This window comes from Notothenia rossii (genome assembly GCF_949606895.1).
Source record: "Notothenia rossii genome assembly, chromosome: 5".
NCBI lineage: Eukaryota > Metazoa > Chordata > Actinopteri > Perciformes > Nototheniidae > Notothenia > Notothenia rossii.
The window spans coordinates 14,351,130-14,363,176 of record NC_136903.1 but is presented as its reverse complement, the minus strand read 5'-3'; the positions used below and the strand labels follow the sequence as shown (position 1 = coordinate 14,363,176).

Sequence of the window (12,047 nt, the reverse complement as noted above, 5' to 3'; positions counted from 1 at the left end):
TGTCAAGTAGTTATTTTGGCTATTACTTTTCTCACCCATTTGACTTTATACCTCCCTTACGTGGATTCTCATCTCTTGAATTTTAAATAATTTTTGGTACTATTGGAAATCGATATTTGCTCTTCCCGTTTCTTTGACAATCAAATTCATTATAAATTAATGGCAATGTTTGGACAGAAACATGATGGTGCAACTTGCAGTTTTATGTGATGGAAAGTTAAGCAAGTGTAACAAATGTCTATGTGACAGTGAGATCTACTTACTTGGTTCAAATAGCATATTTTATTTTATAAAATGTTTTTACCTTTCTGTGCGTAGCTCCAGTTCCCGAGTCAAATAAATACAACGTGAAGTGAAATCATACTATAGCATATGTAAACATGTAGTACTATATTTAGTTGTTAGTTATGCTTTAGCTTTTCATTTTAAGCTTTAATAGGCTCCATATGGTCAGTGTCACTGGATGTTTCATGTGTGTGATGTGCAGAGTTAAAACGCTCTCCGGCCACATCATTACATTACTGTCCACTTCAGGAAAATTAGATTAGATTAAAAGAAGGATGGTCCCTGACTACTATCTATAGTCTGCCCCCCTATTTCATTATATCTGACATTTAATTGTAATCAACCACTAACTCCATCTTATTACCATCTGCCATTTTGTGTCACACATAAATAAAGCTAACAGAAATACAGGTTGTTTCCTTTGACATTGAGATGTGCTGACTTCATTTATTTAAAATCAGACGGACACAGAAAAAAGGGAACTAACTGAGTCGGACTTTTAGGATTTAGATTAATCACAGAGGCCTATTATAAAAAAACAACCTCATCATTACACTCAGAGTACACTTTGCATTGACATTGTTCAAATGGAGTAAATAGGGCTTCAAATGAGGTGAAGGTTCAATATTGACCTTGAGATTTGACAAAGAAAATGTTAGCGCGATGTTCTCTCACTGGAAATGTGCTGATGAAGGAGTTGATGAGATTGAACTGAAAGCTCATGAAAAATTCCAGTTGAGCTGTTTGTTACATTTTATGGCCGTCATCAGCAGATGTATAACCAAAGATATGAGATGTTCACGATTGATATTCCAAGTTTAGCCAATTAACTGATAAAGGTCACAAAGTGTAAGTGAAAGCTCCTAAAATGTTGTGAATTCTTTTTTCTTGCAAGGCATTAATGTTAAATACATTTAAAGAGTCCCTATTATGCTTTCTGGGGTTTTCCCTTTTCTGTATTATTTTTCCCTCCAGAGGGAGTTTCTCTAACACACTCCGCCTGCCTGAAACGCCTCCATTGGACTCCTTTGTATTCTTCCCTGACATGGTGACATCACTATGAAACACTCACACTTTTATTGGCTAGCACTCCAACACATTGTACGTGATAGGCAAAGGCCCGCCCCTTTGCTATCTCTAACTGGTTGACCAATCACAACCATGCCGGCCAGCTAACCATCAGTGCAGACTGGGCTCTGGTTTCAGACAGAGGGCGAAAAGAGGTGCTGCAGCACTGACAGTATGAAGAAAATAAATATATGAAAACTGAAAATTAGCAGAATATGTCCTCTTTAGATGTTGGAGCAACTGCTTATTTTTATTATTCACAGCAGTCTTTACCCGGAAAGAACAGGTGTTACTAATGACAATGTCGTCGCTCTCCATGAAGCTATCTATTTCTTATAACCTGAGGGCAAAATTAGAAATAAGCTTGATGGATCAAATAGTTAATTTATACGCATGACTGAGGATGAAGTTTCTCTCCTACGTTTTTTTAGAATAAATTCAAAATCTGCACTAAAAACACTGCAGAAAAACTGAATTAATGCATCATTGCTTTTTTTGTAACCACTGTGACATGCTTCAATGTATTGAAAAAAACGACAGAAAACAGGAAATTAAAAACAGGGGTAATGGGAAGGGGGCTCCGACTTTCTAGTTCCACCCCTGTTAGTCATCCCTTGTTCCAGGAAGTATTGTGTGACCCAAAAACAATTAACTTTCTAAATAAGCCCTCGCTGACAAGTAATTCAAGACAAACCATAGACTTCCTAAACAGATGTGCCACAACTGAGTCCCTTTCAAAATCAATCGGTCCCTCCCCTCCTCCTCCTCCACCTCCTCCTCCTCCTCGTCCTCCTCCTCTGCTGTCCCTCCTCCCCTCTGACTACACTGTACACAAATTCTCTCTCCTACCTCACACACACGGACGCCTGGACGCTGCAGCGTTTTTAAGAGAGTGTTTCCAGCCCTGGATAGGAGGGAGGAGGAGGCAGGAAGGGAAGGAGAATAATGTCCAAATCCTGACCGTATTTTCACACAAGAGACAGAGAGACACGCGAAGAAACCCCACATCGGATGGATCAGCGCTAAAACACGGTGTCATTGCAGACATGGGTCGCAGCGGTACGGCACCTCTTCCTCTGCTCCTTGGGGAGTGTTTTCACTGTCAGTCCTTCAGCGCTGGAAATGGCGTTGTGATGCTGAGCATGGAAGACGCAGCGGAGGCGGATGCCAGGGAATAAAGAAATATATGATCACCTGTGCTTTTCTTTGGGTTGGATTTTTTGTAGCGGTGGACAGTACCATGGTGAATTACCAGAAATACATTACTGTTATGCAGCTGGCTCTGGGGGTGACCGCCTCCAACAAAGAACATTGTCTTCCACCCAGGAAGCATATGTGGTGAGTATGAATCTTGGTGCGGATGATGATGATGATGATGATGATGATGATGATAGCGATGATGATAATGCAGGTTGGGATACAAAAATAAAAAAGGGGTGCTGTGATAAGCCGAGCTGTCGCCTCACACATCTCTTCTAAAAAATGAGCGGGTCACGGATCCACGGTTTGCACCCCACTCTCCAACATGACATAATATCGCGTTCAGCCACTGCGGCCGGTCTGCACCATGTTGATCATAAACCCCACTGAGGTCGATACACAGTGTGAGGCAACTGCTGGGTGTTTGTGTGCATGCATGTGTGCGTGTGACACTTAGTCCAATGGCTGTAGATGTGTCCTTCCTCTCCATCAGTTTGTAAAGTCGAATGCGTATGGGTGATGTCATAGCCTTTTCATTGTTTCTTTGCCTCCAACTTCATGTGCTTTGGATGTATTATTATATGGCTGCTGTCACTGGAAATGTCATCCTCAATAAGCTAACCATGGTAAACCATCACCCTTCCTTCTCTCTTCCTTACCCCCACTGGTGTGTTGTAACTAATTAATAAAATGTAAAGCATGAAACATGATCCTCTCCTGTTTTTATTTCCTGTGCTGCAGCCAGGCCTCTGTACACCTCTCATTGCCATGTCTATTAAAACATTTTCCACCCATATTCTGCTCTCAGCATGTGTGTTTGTGTCTTGTGTTTCCACCTCTTCAGTGTCCTCATTACTCTGTGTGCCTCAGTATATCGCATTGACCACCTCTCATTGTCCCTCTTTCTCCTCCTGCGGCCTCGTACATTTGTTTACTTTAAGACAGGCCTCCTTTCATTCCTTCTCCTCGCTGTAAGCAGATTGCTGCTGAGGCTGCATCGTGTGTGACATAGTATCCCTAATTACAGCCGGATTACCATCTTGTTTGAAAGCAAAGATGGTTAATTAGGAGTCAATAGGCTCAATGGCACTCTGATAGCAAGTGTTTAACACAAACTCAAAATGTATCGCACGGTGTGGATCATTTTACCACATAATACAGTTACACTGGCGTGGCTCCAGTGTATCAGAGGCTTAACTATTATCATCACCTCTTTAAATCCTAACTAAACCATTTCCCTCTGAAGCAAGGACATAACACTGATGCTGAAAATCTCTTGAGGGTCATATTGTCTTTAGTGAGATTATCATGATCAAAGGAGATTTACTGACACCCGCACAGCCACAACCTGAATTATATATAACATGTGAATACCTCCAAGTTTAAATAATGCAAATAATGTGTCTACAATGAGGTGTCTTAATGGCTTGATAAAGGGTTTTACTGTATCTTAACTGTATTTTGATTCTAGCATTCACAAGAACATGACCACCATCTGGTATAAACTCCAAGTGGTGATGTCACCAAAATCAAAGCGTTGCTGTAATCTCGCCAGGGGTCATATGCAGCTTTTTTAATCTCTTGGTCTGTTTTACTAATTATATTGCTTAGTCATTTTATAGCCTAATTGCTCCCTGAGGAGAAGAAAGGGAATTTCACTGAGACGGAGGACTCCTTTCATGTTTCTTCTGCCATTGTTGATCTGATACTCTCATCTCCATATGCAAGTGGGTTTTCGCAGGAGCTCTTCTTAGCAGTGCGCTGATACAATAGGCTAACCTAATTATGTAATTCTTAGAGCGAGCTCTGACCTTAAATGGATTTTCTTTTCACTAGTTAGATTTTAAAGCAGAATATCCACCAACTGACTTACCCATAATGTGTTCTATTTCATAAACATTTTAGTGTTATATGTAATTTAAAGGACCATAACAGGGATCTTTACATGTTTCACTTCATTTATGTGATGTGTGTTCCGCTAAATACAACCATTTTGTAAATCACGTTGCTGTGATTTTTATATTTTAATGTTAAATTAAACAGAACATAATTTAAAGAAAATGACACACAACTGGCGAAAATTGGTAAGGTAATTTAAACCCAATAATCAGCGCAAACCTTTTATAAATGGTGATAGAAGAGGAAGGCTGTTCAGATGTCTTTCTTAACTATATATTTAACAACAAAATATGACATTACACACGAGAAGTGTCCATCTAATGAAAGTGTTGGCATCTTATATAGTCAGCAGTTTCCTTATTTAATAGTTTTTAGCCATTTCTGTATAGATAGAGATTTGTAAAACAATGAGTGTGCACCTTGCTTAAATGCAGCTTAGTGACATTGTCAACCTTATAACAAGTCATTTAAATATGTTGGTTTCAGGTGAAATACAGCCGCATGTTTCGACACCTCATGAATCATTAAACACTCAACGAATGCTGCATTCATTTAGTATCAAAGCCAATGCGCATGCGTCAAGTGTTTTTATAGTTATCAGACATGTAGCACCACATTTCTAACTATCTTTTGTATACTGTAGATCTTCATATTTGAGTTGTTATTCATATTCTTACATAAAACCTGGAATCGTTATGGGTTGTTGTGAGAAACTAGTATGCCTCATTTTGTCTCTGCCCGGACTTAGGAGCAGGACGCTCTATTGGTTTAACCTTTTTCCACAAATGATATTGGTAACTTAATTAAAATGACCTTTAAGATCAATACCACTCAATCCACGTTAACAATATGTGGCCATACACAAATACAAAAAATAAATACTCAAGACACAGTGCTGCATCTGAGCAATGAAAAAAATACAAGTTTGCTATGTTAGCTCCATAAATACAATAATGATGTTGTATTTGTCCGCTCTACATTCCCCCAAGGATTTGGATAGGCACTATGTATTTGCAGATTACATTTAGGTCATTCAAAAACACGGTTAGCATAAAACAGGATTTGACATCTCTGAAAGACACAGATTTAAACAGCGGAAAATGCTTTATGGAATTTGAATTCAGATTTTAGCATCCTGTTTTTAAGGTTGCTCTTTACGTAATTGCAGAGTTGACTCTGTCCCAGTTCTGATCAAATGATCAGAGCTGCTTCCTGTTTTGCTGATCTCTCAGCATGTGGCGATGAGATTACACACGGCTCTGCCCGAACACTTACACCATCCTCCCAGCAGAAACCTTGTGCGCCATGTGCATCAACATTCTCCCAAAATACGAGCAGGCACAGCTCCGTTTGCCTTTGATACAAACTGAATAGCAGCAGCAGCTTTCTAAATTAGGATTAGTCTTTGCAAACAGATGTTCATCTTGCCTGGAGTCTTAAAAACACATTCCCCACTGAACACAGCCAAAGATTAGCATTAACCTGGCTTAATGAACTTTACACTCTGTTGCAAGCCTGCAGGGATATTACAACAAGTCTATTGTGTTTATGTAATGCTTCCTCTTATCTTTAACCTGCATCTTTATGACAAAAAAACAAAACAAAAACAGCCCAGCTGGTTACAGAATAGAAGTAACTAATTTAGGGCGAGGAACAATGTTGAATTTGATTATGAGTGTGTGTCTTTATGTGTTTTATTGTGTCTGTGTGTGTACCAGTCTCTGGTCAGGATTGCTCTTCTTGTTAAGTGTTATATTAGCAGGAGGAAAGATGGGGGGAATGAAGCGTAACATTGCCTATTGACCTGCTGATTAAGCAGTAGCAGTTATTGCCTCAACTAATCGTACCTGAATGCTACTCCGGGCGAACGGGAAACAGAGGGACGGCATAAAGTCCTGCAACTGAGTAATGTGTGTGTGTCCCTCATCCTTTCTTTGTAATAGCATCATCAAATGCTTGACCTTACTTTATCTGTGAACTACATTACCACACTTCTTTATTTTCTTTTGAAGCAGATATTTCTTCGTTCAATGAGGTCCAAGACATAATGCCATCATCAAACCAGGGTCAAACACACTGTTATTGTGTTGTAAACTCAAACATTAAGCGCCTGCTCTTTGCTGAAACAAAACAGCAAATAAAGGATCAACGTTCCTATTTAGCACATTACTAAACCATAAACTGTATCCTTAAGTCTTGACACTGTGAAATCAACCAAGCAGTACACCCTGCTTTTTCAAGTAGCTCAGTATTATTCTTAGTTATTGCCTCATGTCTCTCTGCCTAATAAATACTGGAAACAGCAGAGAGCCTGGGTGTGCCGAGATTTAACAAAAACTGCTTACCAGCTCCTCCAACGCTCACTAATTTACACATTATATTGTGTTTGTTAAATCCGTACATTAATCAAAGTTTAAAAGCGTCAAGTTGTGATTTTATGGAGAGTAACTGCTGGGAATATTTCTTGGCTGGGAGCAGAGGCAACAGTGATGACAAGACTCTCTGAAGTCACTGCACCGGGGCGAAAAATAGTCCAGCACATAACCCCCTGTGAAACTAAAACTAATTTATACTCTGTACAAATTAAACAAACAAGGTTTAGCTTTAATTAGTGAGCTTTTGAGGTGCTGTTAGGAGGATTGTGTTACCCTTCAGAGCCATCTGTTTCCAGTCTTTATGCTCAAACTTAACCATTTATTTTCTGTACCATTCTGTCTACTGTCTCCTGGCTATAGTTTTTTATAAAGCCGTCAGACATAAAGTGGACTCAAACTTTACAAAGGGAACTATCTTCTAAGATTATATCCTGTTTCCGGAAAATGTGTCATAAAAAGTTAACATGACATTTTCTTTTGATGTTCCATAGCTCTGACAATATGGTTTTGGGTCACCTGCCAAATGGCGCTCATCCATTATTGTGATAAAATGAAAAGATGATGTTAATATTCAGTCCCACAGTTTTATGTATTCTCCTGAACCTCAAGAGAAACACATAATACCTGAATATTTAATAGAGAAGAAGAATTCATCACAAAAGCGACGTGAAATCATTCACTGCACATTATATCTGAGTCGGCACAGTTGCTGGCACTACGTTACGTTCTGCCTTTGTGGCCTGAAGTGTTTTGGCTGAAATCCATTTCCGAATCAACATCCAAGAAATGAGCCTCTGAATGCGCAGGACTGCACCGGGCCAGTGAAACAGTCCAAGCTGCTTTCTCATTAGTCATGTTTGCTGTATCGTTTATGAGAACAAAGTCAGGTTGCTTGTAATTGACTGCATGTATTGCAGAAGGCTTTTTACCTTGCATTTCCAGCCAGTAAGCACCTTGCATCGCTTCAGGCAACTATTGACTTAATGCAAAGAGAAAGGGGAAGGTGATGTGCTCTTTCCTCCCATCTTTGTTCATTCCTTTCTCTTGTAATTTACCCTCACTGAGTCTCCAAACCTCAGGAGCTCCTCTGGGCCCGCTGATGCGCACGTTAATGGATACCCACTGTCCCGAGTCGAACTGTGTAGACAGGATTTTCCCTCATTGAATATTGTGTTAGGTAAATCCTCATTCAGACCGACTGTTCTCCATGATAGAAAAGACTGAAAAGAAGAGAATGAGTTAGTTAATTTGAACTACACTGTTGAATGCGCAGTGTGTGTTTATGGGAAACAGCTTTTGCTGTATTACATGAAGAAAAAAGAGACCGTCAATTGATTAACACAATTGCATTAAATGTAATGTTGGTGAGAAATGCTCAATTTCCCTTAAGCCCAATGTGTCTTTTTTAATAGAACCAGTTTTGTCCATCCAACTCTGCTTAATATTTTAGTTATCAATGATATTAATGATCCTTAATCAGTTAAGGCAGTTAGTTACGCAATTCATAAATGGTGTGTTATCAAAGTCATACCACCATATTGTATATGTTTCATTCTCATCAGATAGATAAGTCTTGTAAATTAACCCTGCAGTAGTTGGATTGATAAACTAATTTATTCATATCATTCCCACTTTTTTCATGCCTATGGGGAGAATTCACTTTGTGGCAAACAGCACATTACACAGAAATTAAGAAACAACCATGGAAAACAGAAAGGAAATGAGGGGTGGAGAGTTCTGATGTGGTCAACAGGCTTCCTACAGTGCTGCTTAAGTATGTCATTTGTGAAGGGTGAAACATTTCCTGAGAGTATTGGTAATAGGTCGGCCAAGTGGGCCTCCTCCCCACATCTCAGCATGACCCAGCTTCAGTCTGGCTGCCGGGGCCTCAGAGCAGCTCTGGCCCTCAGAGTCTGAAGCTGTAGTGCTTCCTGAGCCCCAACCCGCTCCCCTACAGGGCTCTCTGCGACATTAAATCCAATTATAGATTTCTTTAAATACCATTTTATCCAGCGGGCGACTCTGGCCTTTTAAGAGGCAGAAACATAACCACTATGTTCTTCCTCCTCTTCCTCGGTCTTGCCGATGGCATTGTGTCCTGTTGTGATACATTCAACAATTCTGGATGTGACTTACTTGCCCTGATGTAGTGTTTTTTGTTTTTTTTATCATCCTCTTCCTCCCACCTCCTCCTCACTGACCTCAGGATACACCCCCAGCACCCCAGCCCGACCGCAGGCTCCATCACAGGAGCCTCCTCAGTGAGCACCATTCAGGGTAAACCATCCCTCCGCCGCATCAAGGGCCGCATTCACAGGAGCAAGAGCCTGGACTCACTCGACCTCCTGGACTCCAACGTAAGTAAACTGACGTAAAGTAAAACGCAATGCATTTAAGATCTGTATCACCTAACCACAGACACTATAATGTATGATCAAAATGTACAGAACACACAAGTCACAGTCCTGAGATGAAATAGATTTGGTTATAGTACTGACACATACAAACATGTCACGCGAGAATATCCTGCAGGATAAATAATTTGTCTCTGTATTTGATTATAAAAAGTGACTGAAAGAAACCACAGGATTATTGTTTAAATATATCAAACCATGCACCAAAGCTTACATCTCAATAGGTTGCAAAAAGTAACTATTTGTTTTTTTGTTTAGAGTAAAGGCATACACACAGTGAGATAAACAGGATATGACAAAAAAGTATCATTGAGGACCACATAAAGAAGATATGCAGCAGATTTGGAATTATAGAATTGATATAGGAATCAAGAATCGTCTCCTGCAAGTTGCACACATTGCTGACCGTTTAGTAAGTCCTATGGTTCCTTGCATTATCTGCCCTACTATGGAGTTTGCTTTATTTATTGAAATGTGTCAAACTTAAAGGAACATACCCTGAAATGGTAATATTGCATCACTCCACAGGACCTTCATTTACTGAAGTTGTATGCATGTGGATTGCTAGTTGTTCCTGTGTCATGTCAATGTTTTACATAATTAAAGAAATGTTTGACATTTGTGGATGCGCTCCACTAAATATGAATTCACAGCCAATGACATATTGTATTTTTGGGGGTTTTACACTTTTTAATAAAACAATTAACTATTAAGCGTTTTTTGGGGAGCTGTAGAGGTGCTAAAGAGCAGATCTAGTCTTGTATAGTATTGAATAAAGAGCCATGCTAGCTTTTCCCCACTGTTCTCCGCCTCTTTTCTAAGCTGAACCAGCTAACTGCTGGCTGTTGCTTCATATTGACCACACATGAGAGTGGTGTCAATCATCTCGTTTTTATATTTCCTCAAATGTCAAACTATTCCTCTACTGTGGGACAAAAATGTGTGTTTCCACATTTAACTGAAAAAGGAAATGCATATTTCACCCATACTCAAATTCAGAAAACAAGTGTCTTGATGGCGACAAATGTTCCCAAATGCTGAGGCAAACCTATTTATAGTCTTAATATTCACACTAAATGATCATGAAGTATCCTTTGATGAGTGATTTAAGATTCAAAAGGCATACTAATTTACAAAGCAGTGTTTTAAATTCAGAGATCTGATGTGCATTGATCAAAGCAGACATGTTTGTAAAACACACGTACTTTGTTATTTCCAGACAGAGCAATAGACTGCTGGAGGGTTTAAGGCTCGGGGGAATAATCGTGTTGACAGCTCAACTATAACCTTACTGTGATTTCAGCTCAAACGTTCCATCTCATTAAAGATTATCACAAAAATCACTGAGATGGTTGAGTCATTGATGCATTGGTCAGCAAGGTTAACATAAGAGAACATTTGTCATTGCCTCGAAGACATACATATGTTTTCATAGTTTCTATGGTTAAGTTCTTTGAAATACCATTTAGCTTACCTCAAGGATTTATCTTTAACTCGTGTGTAAGTAACGACTCTCAGCTTAGCGTTGCTGTGTGTCACAGCCGCAGAGCTGGAAGCCACTCTCTGATTTATTAACGAGGCGAGGAGTCTTCAGACGCTCGTGGGGCTCTGTGAGGCTGCATGCTAACACGCTGATGTAAATATTTTGTAATGTTAACCATGATACCATCTTAGTTTAGCATGTTGCTTATATTTGCTATTCAGCACTAAATACAGCTAAGGCTGATGGGAATCTAATTAATGTTTCGTACCAAATTGAGGCACTAGATGGAAAATCTGAGAAGTTATTGTTTAAGTTATTACAATTCATGTGATATGGTCTGAATTTATTTAATTTAGTTGAGACACTTCCATCAAAGTCGTAAATGTCAACCTTGCAGATAGTGAGGGGACCACATCATCTGTGCCAATCACTTTATTAGATGTTATTTATTTTACTAGGAATAACCAAATTCAGTAGGATATATCCTCTGGGCAATATACTTAAATGTGTCGGATTTAAAAGCAGTAAATATACTAATCTAATTTTTCCAAATGCAAAAAAGGTCAACCAGGAGGGGATCACAAAAGTCATTACTGCTGGATTCATTTTCTGAAGAATATTAAGTCTGCTAAAAATGTAATGGCAAGACCTCCAATATTTGTTTAAACATTTCTGTTTCATGCAAATGAGTGACCCAACAGACTGACATTGCCATCCCTAAAGCCACTCAACTAGCAAGGCTAAAAACTCTGAAAATACTCCGGCAAAGCCCATTTGCATAAAATGATTGATTGAACAAAAGACCTATTCAGTTATTACAAAGTCACCATTTGCTTCCCATCTAGTAAACCCAACATTGGATGCTTTTAGGTTGTAATTGACTGATTAATGGTGGCCTTGGTTTTGTGCCATACACAGCATCATAAACCTTCACCTGAGAGAAATGCAGTGTAGTGTCACTCACATCCTCTCCTCCCCGGTAAGTCACCGAGAGCGGCTCACCACATTGATGTCATTTGTCTTCATGGCATGCCACTCAGAGGCCACTATCTCACCAGAGACTGAGAGCCCAGCTCAGGGCTCCTGGCTTTCCACGGTATATTTCTTTTGTACAGGCTGTGTGTGCACTAGAGGAAAACTTGCTGACTTGCCCAAACTCAAATGCAGCTGATGGAAGTAACGGTCCGCCTTACAGTGAGTGATGAGACTGCAGGATGCTGAGCTGAGGAGCAGTTTCCATTGCATCCCACTAAAATGTCACAACAGACACAACACTGCCTCTGAGCCTCTGGGATCTGCGGTCATTTCCAACAGAACATGTCG

General features: G+C 39.7%; 1 protein-coding gene across 7 annotated transcripts in view; it reads left to right on the top strand.

Moving 5' to 3' along the window:
• Nucleotides 1-2,196: 2,196 nt before the first annotated feature.
• The window catches only part of tjp1b (tight junction protein 1b), a 54,438-nt gene continuing 44,587 nt past the window's right edge, over nt 2,197-12,047 (top strand). For 6 of the 7 annotated variants that reach the window (XM_079684065.1, XM_079684058.1, XM_079684061.1 and 3 more), the window contains exons 1-2: nt 2,198-2,691; nt 9,034-9,184. In XM_079684065.1, coding sequence (XP_079540191.1) covers nt 2,540-2,691; nt 9,034-9,184 — 303 coding nt within the window. In that variant the 5' untranslated portion in view covers nt 2,198-2,539. Of the gene's footprint in view, nt 2,692-9,033; nt 9,185-12,047 lie in introns of all 7 variants that reach the window. The other variant, XM_079684064.1, reaches the window with a different exon arrangement.